At 46.7% G+C, this 18,178-nt stretch overlaps 8 protein-coding genes across 8 annotated transcripts; 6 read left to right on the forward strand and 2 right to left on the reverse strand.

Annotated features, from left to right (window-relative positions):
• Positions 1-2,400: 2,400 nt before the first annotated feature.
• Positions 2,401-3,668, forward strand: BKA55DRAFT_580956 (cutinase). Its single transcript, XM_046193999.1, has 2 exons — positions 2,401-3,028; positions 3,079-3,668. Exons 1-2 carry the CDS (start codon positions 2,483-2,485, stop codon positions 3,199-3,201), a joined length of 669 nt encoding a protein of 222 aa, XP_046043977.1. The 5' UTR covers positions 2,401-2,482; the 3' UTR covers positions 3,202-3,668.
• Positions 3,669-3,953: 285 nt separating this feature from the next.
• BKA55DRAFT_580958 (uncharacterized protein) lies at positions 3,954-4,501 on the forward strand. Its single transcript, XM_046194000.1, has 2 exons — positions 3,954-4,037; positions 4,087-4,501. The coding sequence occupies exon 2, from the start codon at positions 4,134-4,136 to the stop codon at positions 4,437-4,439; it is 306 nt and encodes a 101-aa protein (XP_046043978.1). The 5' UTR covers positions 3,954-4,037; positions 4,087-4,133; the 3' UTR covers positions 4,440-4,501.
• A 470-nt stretch (positions 4,502-4,971) lies between these two features.
• BKA55DRAFT_695738 (uncharacterized protein) lies at positions 4,972-5,325 on the forward strand (the record flags this gene model as incomplete). Its single annotated transcript, XM_046200194.1, has 1 exon — positions 4,972-5,325. One exon carries the CDS (start codon positions 4,972-4,974, stop codon positions 5,323-5,325), a length of 354 nt encoding a protein of 117 aa, XP_046043979.1.
• Positions 5,326-7,208: 1,883 nt separating this feature from the next.
• Positions 7,209-8,286, forward strand: BKA55DRAFT_544660 (uncharacterized protein; the record flags this gene model as incomplete). The annotated part of the gene is made up of 2 exons (XM_046190736.1): positions 7,209-7,800; positions 7,850-8,286. The coding sequence occupies 2 exons, from the start codon at positions 7,209-7,211 to the stop codon at positions 8,284-8,286; spliced, it is 1,029 nt and encodes a 342-aa protein (XP_046043980.1).
• Positions 8,287-8,837: 551 nt separating this feature from the next.
• Positions 8,838-9,114, reverse strand: BKA55DRAFT_695740 (uncharacterized protein; the record flags this gene model as incomplete). The annotated part of the gene is made up of 2 exons (XM_046200195.1): positions 8,838-8,906; positions 8,959-9,114. 2 exons carry the CDS (start codon positions 9,112-9,114, stop codon positions 8,838-8,840), a joined length of 225 nt encoding a protein of 74 aa, XP_046043981.1.
• Positions 9,115-12,667: 3,553 nt separating this feature from the next.
• Positions 12,668-13,255, forward strand: BKA55DRAFT_544661 (uncharacterized protein; the record flags this gene model as incomplete). Its single annotated transcript, XM_046190737.1, has 2 exons — positions 12,668-12,938; positions 12,987-13,255. 2 exons carry the CDS (start codon positions 12,668-12,670, stop codon positions 13,253-13,255), a joined length of 540 nt encoding a protein of 179 aa, XP_046043982.1.
• Positions 13,256-14,096: 841 nt separating this feature from the next.
• On the forward strand, positions 14,097-15,510 carry BKA55DRAFT_598301 (uncharacterized protein; the record flags this gene model as incomplete). The annotated part of the gene is made up of 3 exons (XM_046196220.1): positions 14,097-14,499; positions 14,552-14,986; positions 15,044-15,510. 3 exons carry the CDS (start codon positions 14,097-14,099, stop codon positions 15,508-15,510), a joined length of 1,305 nt encoding a protein of 434 aa, XP_046043983.1.
• A 592-nt stretch (positions 15,511-16,102) lies between these two features.
• BKA55DRAFT_598302 (uncharacterized protein) lies at positions 16,103-17,343 on the reverse strand (the record flags this gene model as incomplete). Its single annotated transcript, XM_046196221.1, has 5 exons — positions 16,103-16,242; positions 16,290-16,384; positions 16,431-16,635; positions 16,748-17,000; positions 17,305-17,343. The coding sequence occupies 5 exons, from the start codon at positions 17,341-17,343 to the stop codon at positions 16,103-16,105; spliced, it is 732 nt and encodes a 243-aa protein (XP_046043984.1).
• Positions 17,344-18,178: the final 835 nt, after the last annotated feature.

Here is an 18,178-nt window from a genome sequence, read left to right on the forward strand (position 1 = left end):
CCCATTGTATTTAAGGTTATTCGAAACTTATACTGGCATAGAGTTAATTGAGCTCCGATAAGCGAGTTCCATGTGAAAGTCTGTAATGAGGGCCGAGCAAAAGCTAAACGCCCGCGTAAGGTTGCATTCACTAGAGCTGGAGTTGGCGATCGACATAATCAGATGATGGAGTGTAATGCAGCTATAGCTCCCTTTAGGTAGGTACCCTGCCCAAGATGTCACTTCACGCGGGGCACCCGCCAAGATCGATAATAGCCGCCAACTTCCTTGCTTAACATCTCAAAATGGACAGTCCTGTAACCTGCTGATGTCCAAAAACAGCAGGGTCATGGAGGGGCATGCATAAGATCCCAGCGTTATAGGCCACCCTATTAACATTACCCCGCGTTTTAACCTGGAGTGTTAGCAGAGCGCAAGCGACAACCCCCTGATCATAACCAAGCTGCGCCTTGGATCGACAGCATATTTCATGGCCTCAGTCTCAGAAGTGCAAGTTTAACACTATGAGGTATTTCAAAGGCAAACATGACTAGATGAGGGTAACGAGGTAGAAAGACCTGAATGTTGAGCGAAATGTCAGCATGATATTCTGATTGATGATGGGTCGAGGTTAAGAGCCTAATAGGCTTAAGTCCAGACATATAGTCGAAAAGACCTTTGAAGGGACTGCAGCATTGAGGCTGGAGATCTCTCGTAATCATACATATCACGACTTGCATGGCCTTCCTAAGCAGTGTACCCCAGATCATGAACCAATTTCGTGCGATGAATCACGGCATTGGACACTAACATTGTGCAAACAGCTTATGTCTACTTTATATCGAAGCAACTGAGAACAAGCTTTAGTGAAGCTCAAAAGGCCCTTTCTTGGTGGAGCAAGCCAGGGCAAAGGCCTTCTGTGGACCTTTCATGTCAACGAAGAACTAGTCCTATTGTAAAGTAAGAACAGCTGTATTCTCGGGATAAAACAACTAGTTGATTGGCCAGCACCGAACAGATATCCCGAGCAAATTATGCCATATAATATAATCCTCACTTCAACTCAACAATGGGTTTATTTTCTCAGTGGTCAATGCCAACAACATCAATGCTTGGGATCACGAAGTGTGCATTTAGCCCACGCCTGAAATTGTTAAAGTCGCCCTTGCGGGTTGAACCGTACTATTTAACATCTTTTATAATTATCTCTCCATCGCAGCCTGTATTATTCATGAAGCTTACATCAGCACGATTACAAGACTATGGCCTACCCTATGGCTGGCATAGCAAGTGGAATTGATCCACTATTCGAAATTCAAACCCAGAACGAAACTGACAGTATTGACGCACGTAACGAGCAACGCGTCATGAATCCGTGCTTATCGGCAGTCAACGAAATGCTCAAAGATAACGCGAAACTGATCCTGTCATTGGGATTCTGGCCTCCTTCCGGGGGGTACGAATTCTGAAGCACAAATAACACCCAAGTCTGACTCTGAGGAGCGAGGTGCTCATTAACTGCGATTTAAAGCTGGACAATTGAGAGTAGATATCACTCAATCATGGATGGTCTTGTATCACTTCTGCATAATCTCTGCCTCTTTCGAAAGCCAATCCTGTTGCATCTATTACGCGCGGGTCGGGAGCTGAATAATGATATTCCAGAACAAGCCACTTTCATCATACCAGTTGGTATCACTCGTGGTACTCTTGGTCAGAGACAGAATCGGCCATACGTTTTATCAGGGGGGTGATTAAGGGTGATAAGTAAGGTATTTGTTTTATGTACAAGATTGGGGGGTTCAACAAAGCCCCAAGACGGCGCAAAGATAATCAACACATATCTACAAGGGGGGTTCATAGTCATAATGCCAAAATCGCTGTTTCAATTGAGACTTTTGGCTGAAATGTTAATCGTTGAAGTGACCGAAGTCTCGTGAACACAGTATCGCAGCCGAAACAAGGGGCTAAACATTTTATGCGGTGTGCTTTGACTTGCGTTAGGTGAGCCTGATACAGACGGTCCAGGCTGATATCCATAGACAGTCAAGATCGGCGGGGTTTTCGGTTGACTAGTCGTATACCAACCATTCCGGAACGACGCGAGTCAGTTGATAGACGCCACGCTCAGGCCTACAACGTGCCTGATGCGCTAAGTCCAGTAGTAAGGAGAAAATATGGAGTCGCCTCGGCATTGAAATGGAAGAAAACGAGATGATGTACCGAGAATGATCGACGTATAGACTCATTTTTTGGAACTCGTGCCCGGCTGAGTGTGCCGAGTAAGTGCGATAGAGAAACAAAACGGCTGGGGCTAATACAACTTGGGGTATTCTTGCGAGGCATTCGCTCGAGAAGGTGAATGATAGCTTTGGTTGAGGATAACGGTATTTGTATAAGTATCCCGGCTGTGAAGAATGTTTCGATTTTAATCCTGTCCAACATTTATCACTTTATCACTTACTTCTGAGAACCATTAAACCATTCTTGTCCAACAATAGCCATGTTGTCACAGTTTGTTACCTTCCTTGCGCTCGCTGGCTGCGCTACAGCCGCTCCAAGCCAAAGAGCTACAGCAAAGTGCACCTCCTACACCATCATCAACACCAGAGGCACCGGAGAAATCCAAGGCCCATCGGCTGGCTTCAGAACAATGAACTCCCAAATCACATCTCAAGTCCCCGGCGGGAAGATTTACAACACGGTATACCCCGCTGGATATGACCAAAACTCCGCTCAAGGAACACAAGACATTATCCGAGAGGTGAACAGTGTCCTGTCGTCTAATCCCAGCGAATGCTTCATCCTAGAAGGCTATTCTCAGGGCGCCGCAGCGACTGTGAATGCCTTGTCGCAGTTGACGGGAAGTGCCGGGGATGCTGTCAAGGGCGTGTTTCTCATTGGCGATCCGCTGCATAAGAGCGGATTGGAGTGTAATGTTGATAACAATGGTGGTACTGCTACCAAGAACGTGAATGGGCTTGAGGCTTTTGGGGGCGCTGGTATTCCTCAGGACTGGGTTTCGCGTACGCTTGATGTTTGTATTTTTGTAAGTTCTCATAAAGCTGGGTCCTGCGAACTGTTGACTAATGTGAAAAGGGCGATGGGGTTTGTGATACGACGCATGGGTTAGGTATTGATGCTCAACATCTGGAATATCCGAATGACTCAGCGACCCAGAACCTTGGAGCGAGTTTTGTTGTTAAGAAGTTGAACGGGTGAGGGTTTTGATTTGAAAGGGAGAGGTTTATATTGAGTAAATACTTTGTAGAATGACCTTGAACTTGGTAACTTTATAGCTGGAAGTTGAAGTTTTAATGACCTATTGATGTCAACCGTAGACTTAATGTATAGTCCGATAGTGCCTGTTGCTTGTTGCCAAGGCAGCCTTGCAATTGCATGTGAAACGTCGTCATATCTCTCTAGTACAAGCACCTTTAGACAGAATTGTTTCCACCAGGCGCCTGGACAAGATCTTGCATAATTGGTCAGACCTTTTGTCACACCTGTTCAAAGAAGGATGCCGTGAATGTCTCAATGAAAGTCATGATTGTTCCCAAGCCAATGATCTACATCCAATGTGTATGCTCATGTATTGCTTGAAACGCATGAGACACGCGAGACTCGCATTCTGCTACAAGTAGTAGTTGACCGTTCTGTGTGCAGAATTTCCGATGTCTAAAAATTAGTTGCGAAATGCGATCTTCAATTGCGTCCAGGTGAGGCAATTTCCGCTTTTAGTTTGTTTTTGATATGGTCAAAAAACCGTGATATGGTGAGGCTGTCCGACAAAATAAGCCAGACTTAACCGACCATTTACAAGGGCTCATCCTGCTCCGGTAATTTCTTTCTCTCGCTATCGTTAACTCCAGCCCGTGTCATGTGGCTTGACGGAAGAACAGTTGATCCGTCCCTTTGAGCCAGTGATAAGCTTTTCCATCCATGCGAGTCTCAGAATTGCATTGAATCCAACCCCACCATTCAATTGATCAGTCACTTCGTTACGTGGAGAACGACGTCGCTATCTCCCGCACAGTCGAAGCGCCTCTTGATAACAGGTCGAGTCGAGTCTTCATCACGAGATATCCAAAAAACTTACAGTCGAAGGACCTGAGTACCTTACTTCTCAGCCTCTATCTCCAAATATCCTCAATATGCCACCGAAACCTGAATCCCTGGGCGGCATTCTTGTCGGCGGTACCCTTTACGCTGTCGCTGTGACAGGCCTCGCCAGCTTGTTACCTCAAAAAGACACTAAAAAAGACATTAAAGAGGACAACAAAGAAGACAACAAACATCCTGAACGAAATAAGGCCGCCGCTCAGGATTCTTACGCCTACAAGATTTATAAGATTAACCCCGAGAAAGGAGAGGAGGCCGAGCCGCGTAGAGTCAAAGCAAAGCCATTCATATTGACTGAGCAAGATCGTATGCAAGGAGAGAGCTTATTGAAGGATTGAGGCGATGTACAGACAGTTGAATAGTTAGGCAAGATTACAGTAATTAATACAAACAATACAACTTGAATTCCAATGTCTTTCGACTATTGTGACTTTCACTTGTAAGTAATGATACATCGACTGGTTTCGTGAGCATAGCTTAAGGCGAGCTTGCTATGTATGTGCGCAAGAAAGCCGTGCCTTAACAGCGACCAACTGGTTGTTGAAATGGCTGCGTCGCGGATTACACCCGTGAACATGCCATGGTATACCGTATTGGTCTCCTTTCCCACCATCTTGAGCTGAAATAACTGGCTTGATATCCTTTACTCATCCATGTACGATGAACAAGCACCCAAAACCTCTTTGTCTGGTTTCCGTAGCCTGTCACAGACCAAGTGAATGTTGAGCGACAAAGAAATCTCGGTAGTGTGTTTCGTGAACACAAAGAGGAGTAATTAAAGATGATGGGGAGTAATAAAGAAGTAGGAAAATCAAAACCGACCAAACTCCAACCTTTTCAAGTTCCCCCATTTTCCTATCCAGCCCCATCATGAATTGCAACACTGATCCCTATTTGCTGGGCCGACAATTCCAGCGCTTCCGCCAAGATAACCCAGACAACACGAATGACTTCATCTGGACCGAATACGACCTCTACTACTTTACATTCTGTCCTCTCTCAGCCGCTCTACAAAGCGAGGAGAGATACCCTCTTGAATGGCGATATGATTCCCTGCGCTTGCGAGCCAACCGCGTCCACTGGAGGACTTTGATGGCGCATCAACATCCCCACGATGATGCCATGGAAGAATGGCTTTCGAAATGGCGACAGCCCCTGATCGAGAAGTGGCGTGAAGAAAGAGCTGCAAATGCGAAGGGGTTTTGGAAGTGGGTTTGGGGGTGAGCTCAGCCAGCTGTTATTGTTCACGATGGGGAAATACTGGCAAGATCTGAGCGTTGGTGATTGGGTTGTTGAATGAGATTACAGACTTGCTGAGGTTGTAGCTCATCTTTGGAATGAGTGTATTCGTGTGTACCCTCCTCAGAATGCGACAGCTCTTGAGGGGTGGATGAATAGTTTTCTTTTAGGAGATTGTTCATTGGATGTTGTTGTATTTGCAAGAAGGGAAGATTGATTGACAGTTAAAGCTTATTATATCTCAACAAGACATATTAAGCTAACACATTAAGAAATCCCAATTAACTTAAGCTTTTAGAAGGCAATATATACAGCTTCAACAAACATAATAATAAGTGGCTTGGTTGCCCTTTTGGCGAAGTGTTAAATTTTTACAAGGTGGCATTTTGAAGTTACAAGTATAAGGAGAGACTTCAATGCGAAGCCTAATGTACTGAACAACATCGTTCTTTGAATCGATATATCCATGGTGGACATGGCTTCTGGGTGACAAACAGTCGCAATAATGTTTTACCGCACGGGCGCAATGCCTTCAAGCGGTTCTGATGCCCATGCTCACGGAATAATTCCGCTGTAGTTGGTAAGATCTAAAATTAGCCTGCTGCGTTATCACCAAAAATAGGCCGACGCCAGAACCATCCATTTGTCCTTATCCATCGCATCCTCATCGACCCGGCACGCCAAGATTGTAAACCCTGCCAAGGCGGGTTCTATATCATTTGGCTTCAACCCGTCCAAGATCTTTGTTGTGCGACACTGCCTCGAAATCCATTATTTCCACCCACGGCTCACGCCACCAACCACCATAATCAACATGTTCACCATACAGCCCCAACTAATGATACATGCAGATAATCTCTAGTAGGAAGCCGACAAACAACATTGCAAGGATGAATTTTGCTGTATCTTCCTAATCTGTAAATCTATTGGCAAGATTGGGAGTGTCTGGATTGGAGCAAATGAATGTTGGCATCCGTTTGCTGAATTGGGGGACTTTAATTGTATAGCCAGGAGAGGCAGTGGAACAAAACAGTCTCAATGTTTTCGTAAATGCAAACATTTCCCTTTGGTGGGTAGCCTGATTTTGTTTGTGCAAAGCTTTGGGGCAATCCCGATCGCACTGTTTGGCCATGTTTGTCATTAAACAAGGCAATTGGCCTAGAAGGATTGGAAAACTGTTTTGGGCGTGTTTTTTGGCGATCAAACAGATGATTTCTTTACTAGCTTGGCATTGAATGAGGTGCTGTTCCTTTCACTCTACAAGCTTCCTACAGCTCCATGCTTTAATTCCCCCAGAGCGCAACGGAAGATATGGCACCTCGTAACATCGGGCTGGGGGATAAATTAATCGCAAACCGATTTTATCACTCTCAGAAATCTGTTGTCACTGTGTTGAACAATTAATATGCGCCCTAAAAATTACGTGCTGTGGCTTTGTTGCAAAGCATTCGTTGCAATGAGCAACCATTCTCATTTGTGAGGAAGAAAACTGCTTGCAACAACACCAATCGCTGTTGCTGAGCTGCAAAGGCTTGTTATAAAAGGGTTTGTTCTTCAGCGACAGCAAATGTGCTTGCTTGTAATTCCATGGCTGAAAACTGCGTACAAGGTGCTCCTTTTGCGCCGCAAACAACATGCAATCATGGCGTTTGTGACGGTCTTTTGCTATTCAATTGTCACAATCCCAGCCATTGATGCCTATCGGTGTAAATTTAATGACACAGTCGCCGAGCAAGTTGGCCTCCAGCAATCCAGTCCAAAAGCCTCTATATAAAGCCCTCTGCCCCTCCTCATCCCATTCAAGCGCAGTCATTTCCATCGACCTCTACATCGGTTCAGTCGATATCTTCCTGACCAAAACACTCACCATGTCTACCGATCGCGACGGAGACGTCAAGGCTGAAGAAAGAGCCGAGACCAAGGCTCCTGTCGTTTCCGCAGATGGCGACGACGACATCAATCACGCCATGCTTTCCCAACCACTGGAGCCAGGGACCAAGGCTGCTCGATACAGCGGCCCACCCCGAGGCGGCCGGATGGTGTCATTCCGTCCCGGCGTCTTCCGTCGAAGTCATCGACCCTTTCTGAAATGCACCGACCGGGAGCTCAAGAAACAAGAGAAAGCCGAAGAGGGAGGTTTTACAAAGTGGCGCACCAACCCTGACGAAATCGATGAGTCCAGCATCCCAGTCATCAGCCTCACCGAAGCGCCAGAACCTGCTCTGTCGTTCGACGCTTTCCATGCTACTGTCATTGAACCCAACAAGGAAGCCATTGAGTTGATACTTGTGGAGTACAACAAGAGCGTCCACATGCTTGACCAACGTAACGATACGCAGTTCTTTGAGAGGTACCATGGTCTGTACACCAGCGGTGTTATTGGCGACCAGGAGAGACCTCGCACCAATTTCAGCCTTCGACCTGACAAGGCTTTGAACAAACATATTGGCTTCCTGTGCAGTAAGTAAACCTCATACCGACAGTTCTGTCAATACTGACAGATCAGTAGCTTCTAAGGACGCGGCTCACGACTGCGAAACGGCGAGCTGTCTACGACTCTATGTCGCATGCTTCATCGCCTGGCATGGTCCATCCTTCCGATACTTCTTCACCAAAACCACCGAGGTAGACGAGAGCCCTGCCGAAGTCTTCTTTTCGATGCCACGCAAGGCAAGAATCACTGTGAAGTATTGGGAGGACCAGGTTCGAGACGTGGCGAAGGACACAATGCGCGAGACGGTGCGGGAAAATAATTGGAACTGGGCTGCTGCTCTGGCTGCTGCTGTGTTGAGAAGAGGAGTCACTCCTTCGGAGTATGATTTGAGTGGGTTTGTCAACTGGAAGGATTTTGCGGCGAAGAATGGTCTTGACAGTGTTTGGTATGGGGTTGTGTCGTCGGATGAATCTGGCTCTTCTATAGAGTCATCTTCTTCAGAGGATGAGTAACATTTGGAAAGGCTTGTATGTCAGTGGTTCGTTGGATCTGTCGGAGCTTGGATCTCAGTTTTACTTCTTTATCTTGTTGCAGGTCATTTCGAGCCTGTATTTAACATCAGACTTTGCATTATCTGCTGGCTGTGTAAATAGACCGAGAAGGGGCTCTGATTGGTTGAAAAATGAAGTGCTAGACCAAGAATAGCGTAGGGTGAGATCGCTCAGTCCAGGTAGCAAAATAAGATTATAATCACGACCTTGGGTTAGGTATACAAGTGAAAGTGATTTAACGCAGATGAGGCAAGTGAGAAGCGCGCTGATGACTGGGTGGCGCTTTTGCACTGCCCAGTTGCTGCAAGAGTCTGCTGTGATTCCAGTGTTGGAAGATAGGTCTGACAACCCACGGTGCTGGGGTCCTACATCTTTGTCGCTCAGAGATATGTGTCAGAGCATAGCAGGATGCTAAGTATTTGTTGGATTTGCTTATTTTGAACATCTGAAACGACACACTTGTCGTGGGAGACAAGCAGAACCAAGAATCCGCCCTGCTCCCAATGTCTTTTCTAGAGAGAGTTCAGGGACAGCTTGCGCGTGGGAATAGCACTGTCGATACGGGCCTCTACGACCTTCCTCTGGGAGCAAAATTCTCAGCTTAAGTCGCGAGAAAGAACAGTATATTCGTACCGACCATGTTGGCTTAGTAATCAGATACGTCACATTGGGGCCCCATAGGGACACGCCTAGGCGCGCCTCCACTCCAGAACGCGTAGGCGTGCGGATTATGTCAGCCCTCAATTTGGCCCAAACTCCACTATCGCGGTTTTCAGGGGCTGCACCCATTGCTGCTTTTGCTCGTCACAACTGTAGTCCCCAGGTGCGGGCTTCATCATGGCCCAAGCGACGTTTCCTGATGATGTGCTCCCGCCAGAGGGTACATACGATTCACGAGAGGCTCTGCTCGCCGCTATCAACAAGTGGGCAGCACCGAGAGGATACGCGTTCATAACTGGAAGATCTTCACGATCAACTAGCGGCAGGCAGATTATCACCTACGCATGCGATCGATGGTGTCGTACGCCTAGCGTGTCAAAAGATCGCCAGCGTAAGACTACTACGCGAGGAATCAATTGTCCGTTCTCAATTATCGCAAAGGAATCCCTAGATAAGGCGACTTGGTCTTTAAGGCATCGTCCGGACAGCTGGTTTTATTTACACAACCACGAGCCAAGCTGGCACAAATCGGCCCATCTAGTCCATCGGCAGCTCTCCGATGCAGACAAGTCGACAGTCAGCCGCCTTACGAATGCAGGAGTAGCGCCAAAGGATATCAGGACTTATATCCGCCAGAATTCGAACACTATTGCAACGCAGCAAGATATTTATAATCATATCGCAGATAGCAAACGAGAGCTTTGTGAGGGTCAGAGCACTATATATGCCTTTGCTAACCAACTGGATAAGGAAGGGTTCTAGAATAGAATGCGGCTTAATTCAGATGACCGAATCACGGCGGTATTATTCGCCTATCTAGAGTCATTAGCATACCTTCAGGCCTACCTAGACCTGCTTTTCCTCGACTATATATATAAGATAAATAAATACAGGATGCCACTGCTTGATATGATTGGCGTCGATGCCTGCCAGCGATTGTTCTGTATAGCCTTTGCATTCCTTAGCGGCGAGACTGAGCAGGACTACCTATGGGCCTTGGACCGGCTTAGGTCCCTGTATGAACTCTGCCATATAAGGCTTCTATCGGTTATCCTAACAGACCGTGATAAGGCTTATATGAACGCCGCAGAGATCTGCTTTCCATCCCCAATTTCACCCTTGTGCCTATGGCATGCAAATAAGGCAGTCCTCTGTTATTGCCAGCCGATATTCGTGCGCCACCAATAAGGATCAGAGGCCTACCAGCAAGGTCTGGCCGATTGGGATGAGTTTTTCAATCACTGGCATTCGATCATGAAGTCACCGGATGAAAAGGCATTTGATCAGCGCGTGCAAGAGCTTGAAAGGCGCTACTTACTACAATACATTAAAGAGGTTGGCTATATCAAGGCCAATTGGCTCGATCCGTACAAGGAAAGGTTAGTGAGGGCTTGGGTTGATCAACATCCTCATTTTGGTAATATAGTCACCTCGCAGGTTGAGGGTATCCATGGGCTCCTTAAGAGCCACCTTAAGAAATCTATGCTAGATCTCTTCAAGGCTTGGAGGGCTATAAAGCATGTGCTTCTTAATCAATTAGCCGAGCTGCAATCTAACCAAGCCAGCTAGCAAATAAGAATACTAATCGAGCTCTCTAGATCACTATACAGTGCCATACGTAGCTGGGTATCTCATGAGGCTTTATGTAAGGTGGAAGAACAGCAGAAGCTGCTCCTAAAAGAACACCTGCCCATTTGCACCGGTGCATTCTCCAGATCTCACGGCCTCCCTTGCGCCCATACTCTCAAGGCTCTACAAGAACAAAAGCAGCAGATGCCACCAGATAGGTCATACAATGACTTCAAAGACATGCCCTCAACGACACGAGGAGCTTTTGAAGCCACCAGCACCGTCGGCGCAGGCAAGACCATTGCCCACGATATCTTCATCAGCATCATCCTTGCACGCAGGAGAAGCTCCAAGACCAACATCTTCAGGATCATTAGAGCAGACAGAGTCAGTAATAGATAGTGCCAGTTACATTATCATCAGTCTTGACGGCGCAGATAATATAGTGCCGGCAGTATCATCAGCAGCACCACCGGCATAGATAAGGATAATGCCGACATCAAGGTATGATAATCCTCGGGCTATCTATCAGAGATATGTTGCTGCTCGAGATACTTAGTATAAGGTATAGCCTTATAGCAGTATTAAAACTAACTAGCAGTATTAGAGGGCATTAGGTCTACCTTTGCAGTATGATAAATCTAGCTATTAATGGTATCTCGATTAGAAGCAGATGGGTAAGCGCTGCGATACTCTAAACGGCTCTAGAGATTGGACTAAAGAGGAGATAATAGCCTATCTAGATTGGAGCAAAGCGGAAGATGACCCCTATCGAGGCTCAGGTAGCTGCGGAGATGGAATGCAGCCCTTTTTCTAGTAGAAGAGGTATGCATAATATCTGGGAGGCGGCAGCGGTAGATAGTGAGGCCCAGCAGGCCATCTATTCCGGTAAATAATTAAGAATTCATAACCGTTTAGGATCATAGTATTCTAAAAAGTAAAAACTGCATCAGAACGCGGAATTTCGACAGTAGAGTTTGGGCTAAATTGAGGGCTGACATAATCCGCACGCCTACGCGTTCTGGAGTGGAGGCGCGCCTAGGCGTGTCCCTATGGGGCCCCCGTCACATTATGTTGTCTCATTGCCCAGAAACAGCTGACCCCTGCACCGGGGAGCCTGCGAAGTGATGTGTGTAACAATCCAAGCTTGTTATCCAACAAACACCTTTTCTGGACTAGCTCAACTTACAGCACGGACATACTTGCGGGACAGCTAATGCAGGCACATGGAAGCTTGATCTGACGACCTCTACCCCTCAATATAAAAACAACCTAACCCCAAAAAGGCAAAGGTCCTACCGCTCAGTCCAGCTAGAGAAGACTAGAGTCAAGGCTGCAGACTGTCACGAATACTCCAGCCATCACTCTCAAAGTGGCCCGGCGCAGCCACAGGGTCAGCAATATCCCTGCTACAAATTGCCAAAGTTCAGATAGCTATTCAGGCAGCCAGGCCTTGCTCAGCGGCTGATAAAATAGTGGCGTTATCTGGGGGTGAAGTACCAAATCACGCCTATAAGACCTGTAGACCGGTCCTATCCCATCCCCGGTTCAGCTCTATTGTGGCTTGGGTCATGGCGCCTCGCGAATAATCAACATGGCACTACGGACGCTCATAGTGATCTTGCCGTCTCAAATCTCGCTTCTTCGTAGAGGGCTGATCAAGTGGCGAGCTGAGAGCCGAATCTCGCTAGAGCCGTTTCCTGGAACTTGTTTATTCGGATATGCGTTGCCTCGAGTTTATGTGATATGTGACTTTTGTGCATCAGGTGATAAATATACTTTTACCATTCTGCACCATTGCTCAATGCATCTTCTTGTGCTCTTATTGTGGTCATCTTTACTGTGATCCTTCCTTGTTCCTTCTTCAAATTCAGTTATCCTCCTAAGTACGCGCGGTTTATCACTTTATTGAACGCGATACCTTTCTTGAGTCTTACCATATCACAGTAAGTATTTTTTTCGATCTAAATCCTCTTCGCTAACATTCACGCTCCAGATCATAGCTATCCTTCCATCCATCCCCGGTCTCATCGTATACGTCCCTATCGGCGAAGACCAAGCAACAGAGCGTGTTCTCCAACACGACCCTGTCATCCCAAATGACCGTTAAGCAATGCTTCCAGCTGCCCATTGCTCAATTCAGCCTACAAGTGGTCAAGACTACTCTTTCGAAGTCACCGTCTTGCTCGAGTTAGAGTTTCCTCCTGGGCGCGATACCTTTATCTTCAAGGTCATTGTGGACGGGACCGAGTTTGACACTGGGATGATCGACAAAGAGAAGGTAGGTGATGCAGGCTTTGCTCAATACATCGCGTGCCGTCGAGTTCCCATGCCAGATGGTACCACGAAGATTGAGTCGTTAGTGTTTGCTGACTTGTCGCAAGGTATGTTTGTCATCACATTGATTGTTATAGCCTTCTCACATGTATCAGTGGAAAATGCACCGGATGAGAAGTTTGAAGCCGATATGGAGAGAATCAGCGAGATGGGTATCATTAAGGTTGTTGTCGGGTTTACAACGCGATTCGAGCCCGAGAGCCCTGCGCCCTACGATACCACCATTGAGGAGGTGGGCTCGCTGGAAATTTCTCAGAAGGCTATGGTTCTTCAAGGTCAACACTTGACAGATGGTGCCAAGTATGCTTGGTCAGGGCGAGCTCAAGATAACTTTGCTAAATGCTTCAGAAGATTCTGCTGCTGACCTGTCTCTTTCCGTTGAAAACAGGACGCGTTTGTCTCAACCGGTCGTAGAGGACGAACAGAGTCGAACCATCATCGATCTGACCAATGAAGACCGATTGCCTCAGTGACTAGACTGAAGTCTCAATGATGAATTGGAAGACGGTGAAGTGTCGCTGCTAATTGGAGATTGTGAGGCGACAAATAGATTGGCATGATTGTTGGACCCCGATAGTTAGAGATATCACGAAATTAGATAGGGCTATGCCTTGCGTTCACAGTTTTATCACATTTACTATGATTGCTCTCAAGCGATCAGCTCGTGATCGACTGTAGCTCTGGCTGTTCATCCATTTTGTTAAGATTCATTTTGCTTTTAGGCCCTCCCAATGGCATGTTAAGAATCGGGGTTTGGGTCTGTAATAACACCCGAACCCCCCCGAAGCAGTCCTTGTTGGTTTCCATTCTTCCTGCTGTTGACTAAGTTTCCTTGCGCTGCCCAAAGGCAATGATCATATCTCAGCCCCTATGGAAGTCATCTGCAGTCATGGCATCTTATCGCCTCTGTTTTGCAGTTCAGAGTCAGCGTGGTGATGAACTGACCGCTTCTTGTCGATTCTTCGCTTGTTGTTCCCAGACACGTATGAGTGCATGAAAGTGGGTGTGGGGCCGATTTGATTGGAGGCCAAGTGCGCCATGTGGTGGTTGCCCAAGATAGTGGGGCCCGAGATCCTAATGGGCATCAACACCAAAAACAAAGCCTTTCTTCTGTTTCATCTTTCTTTCTTTTTTCTTTCTTGATGATATTTCCAATTTTGTTGAGATATCACACTCTATCTTGTATGAGACTGGATTCTAACAGCATGGACAGCTCGCCCCGGCTGCCCCTACAACGGCGCCATGATCTCGACGTCGTGAAGCAACAACTCGTCGTTGTCGTCTCCGCCGCAGCAACAGTCTTCGTCTTATGTCCAGAATGGCTACAATTCTACAGAAACCTCGCTGTCATTCCTCTTCTAGCATGGCTCACGGCCAAGGCCTTCGACCTGGTCATCATGCTGAATGATAAATGGGACAATGCACCAGCCATGGTCAAATACTTTGTTCCTATTGACTTTCCCCAGATAACACCTCCGTTTGAAAAGATGCGCAGCCTGGGGAATAGGCAGTTGCTCGTCGCGAGGACCAAGTTTCGACATTTGTCTTTGGAGGTCAGGGCGGTGGTTTTAACTCTGGTGAATTGGGTTTTGTCTCGATTTGGTGGCAGTGAGTTAGTTGGAGTATCTGAATATACTCGGAAGCTGATGAGGTCTTCTAGGCGAATCTAAAGTCGAGTCACCAGGATCTGAGCACAAGACAACAAAACCTGCGCCAAAGCCAGATGAATGGGTAGCGATTTTAGTCACAACACCGCTCATTAACGACGACAGCACCATCGATTTCGGCACGAATACAATCGTCGAGATTGGTGAAGTGATTACCTGGGAACACACGCAGACGACATCGGTTCCGGCCATTCTCCCGTCATCCACATTTCACGTGCAAATGACAGTTTGTCTGGTTCCTCGGAGCATATGGTATTCCCGCAAGACTGTCCTAGAGAAGTTCACCACAGGGCTTTACTGGAACCACCAACCAGGGCAGTCAGTATGTCAAGGGGAACAATGGGATGAAGATCGAGTTCGGAGCATCTCGAAAGTCCAAGTCATTGGGCACGTGGAAAAGCGCAACAACATCCACAAAGTCAATGAATGTAAGTCACCCATCTATTCTCATCACTTTGAGCATGCTCCTAAACTCCTAAATCAAGGCTTCGAGTCCCTTCGCCAAGGCTGGGACGATGTGAACATATACTGGAGTGACATTGACTTTGCCATCATCTTCGCCTTCCTTCTCGTTGGCACGTATTCAGTGGACATATGCAAGAAACTCTTTGATCAATTCTCAAACCTCCGTGTTGAAAAGGCCAGTCGGAATAAGGAACTCAATCGCACGCGCTTGGGCGCTGGTGCAGCCGTCTTGACACTGTTGACCGGAGGATTAGCTGCTCCTATCACGATACCAATGATGATGGGAGCCGAGATGACAACGTCAACACATGATCGATACTTGTGGGGAGAAAGGATGAGGATGTGCAAAGAGCTCTTGGGCAAACATGAGCAGCTAGAAGGGGTTATTGAGTTGGAAGATACAAACGCCCCAAAGGCTATTGACCCGACGCCTTTCTTTTTGCCCAAGACTATGGAGTCGAGCTGGTTTGTTGATGATACTTGGTGATCAATTCTTTATCACATTTACAGGCGTTATAAATGAGGGCAATACAAACATAGAAACACAGATGGATGGTTTACTTCCATCGTCGAGAAATGACATTTGCTTTAAATTCCATGGGCTGAATCACTGATAAGAATAAATTGAGTATTGTCAAGTTTGCTTTGTAGTGATTAGTTTCTTCTCGAGCCTGTACAAGCAGCGAGTAGACTCTTCGAGTCTCACCCCCACGTCCAAAATTCACAAACCAGTGAAAAACCGTAATAGCATCAAGCAATTTCTTACCTCGCCGGGATCAAGTGTGTTCGCTCCTTTCTGTCTCGCGGGGGAGTAGATACTGCAGCTGTCACTCATATCATCGCATTTGTAAGGCTTGTGACAAAGTCAACCTCTATCGCATTCTATGAGATCTATTCTATCAAGTACCAAGGCCCTTTGCCATAACCGATGAAAGAAAATAGTAAACAGAAATCACAAATCAGTAATCCACTTAGCCAAGGATATCCACCACTCGAATGGTAAGCCCGAGCATACACTCAACAACTCATTTCTCCTTCACCTTCCCTTGCCGCATCATCATCGGCCCATCGACTATTCTCTACTGGTCGCCAGTGTATTCGTTGTCAATCCATCCGTTCGACATGATTGTCACATTGTAGCATGAAGCTGGATGGAACATATCATCAGCATACTGGTTGATGAATCTATGGTCAAAGATGCCCTCGCCCTCAGGAGAATCTGCAAAGTCAGCAAAGGTTATTCCGCCAAGAGTATGGGTACCATACCACGAGATAGATAGAAGAAGAAGAAATTTCCGAGGTACTGGACATTATCAACAGTGGTGTATTTGAACGAGCGAGATTCGTCCGTCTTGATGTAGCTGCAGCATGTTAGCCACGTTATGTCACTTCATCTGTGAAACAAACCTAGTTCCGTGGGTTCGGCCGTGACCATTGAGTACAAGCGCATTATTAACAATCGTGAGAGACTTATGTCTCTTGTCGTCATGAAAGTCATTGACCACTGGACCAGGGGCGATTCGCTTCGCAACCTGAACAGCGACTTGGATAGTCCCCAGAGCCTTAATGCGCTCGAGATCAGTGTTTACAGTCTCCCGATCAGCCTCTTCCACTGTATTGATGTTAGTCATGTCCCACAAGAGGAAAGGTAGACTTACCAAGCTTGAGGTCCTCAAAGGCCAAGGTGTAAGACTCAGACGGGTCATCCGGAAGATCTCGCTGACAATACCAAATCTTGTCCATGTAATCTGCGCCATACAGCCTGCTTCGTGGGATACACTTTTCGTCGAAAGGCTTCCCATCGACAAAGACGGAGATGATGAGTACATCGGTGTCATCTGGGAACGAGAACAGAGGCGAGATCTTGAAGCGAATGGCAAAGGGACTTCCGGCTTGAGATTCAATAAAGCATTTGGTTTGGGGCAGGTCTTGATTCATGGTTGAGTCAAACGGTGTTGGGATTTCGTAAGGTTGGTACTACAGAGCTGGCTCATCATCTACAAGGATGGTGATGTTTATGCCTGGAATGTAAGGAAGGATCGCCATCGTGGTGAGTGGGAGAGAATGTGTGAGGACAAGTCTTGAATGGAAGTAAATGGGTGCAAAGACTGGCAAAGACTCCGTGTCGATGGCCAAGGGATGACAGGAAGGGCTGAAGCCAATGAGCAGACTACTGTCTGAGCGCAACGGTTTCTGTAAAGGGTAAGTTCCTAGAAGAGGCAGAAGAACCTTCAGTGAGGGAAAAGCTGTCTTATTATCATGGGGCATACAGAATCCTTACATCAGATGCCGTCCCCTGGTTTGCTTGGCCCACTTGCATGGAACATGTCTAGAAGCATGGGTCACGCGCAGAGACAACATGTGGCTTGCTGAGATGTGTTATCATAGGATCTTGGCAAGTTTAAAGGCAAATGACTGCATCTACGGGAGGAACTAGCACTTGGTGGCTTGATTATTAGTTCCTTCAATGGCTAGGGAAGACGGGCTAAGCAGAAGTCGGTCAACCAGTTTGCCTTACAACAAATCCATGTTAGCCACAGCTTTATCTGTCACACTACGCCATATGTAGACCTACGAATGGCCCTGTCAAGGAGGAAAGAAGTGTTGTTTTGTGGCTTGCATATAACTCACTGTCACAGGTCTTGGCAAGGTCAGGGTCAAGTGATCCTTGGTTTTCAGGGAACTAGCAGTCAGTTGTTTAATTATCCATTCTTGGCATGACTTCAACTAAGAATGTAAAGAGAGCAAGCGGGTTATGCATAAGCTGGTGTATTATTTTCCTTATAAGTCATTATAGGGAGCGGCAGCTTGCAGTTCTAACCAGGGAAGCATGCTTCATTTCACACAACATCAGTTATTAAATTCTTTAGCAAACACATCTCAGATTAGCGCTGTACTAAACAATCTACACTACATATAAGGCACTAATGCACTAATTCATATTTACCTGATATTCACATCTTGACATACTGTGTAATTAAAGCGCGCTGAGTACTGTATGCTCCCAGTATCTGACTTCTAGCCAATTATATTTAACCCCACACACTTTAAGACATAAGCTTGGTCCCAGCTACAGTGCGACAACAACAGTACGCCAAAATTGATAGATCAAAAACGCGGCACGGCAAACAACAGTGAACAACCATTACGGTGGT

This window comes from Fusarium redolens (genome assembly GCF_020744475.1).
Source record: "Fusarium redolens strain MPI-CAGE-AT-0023 chromosome Unknown BKA55scaffold_19, whole genome shotgun sequence".
Classification (NCBI taxonomy): Eukaryota; Fungi; Ascomycota; class Sordariomycetes; order Hypocreales; family Nectriaceae; genus Fusarium; species Fusarium redolens.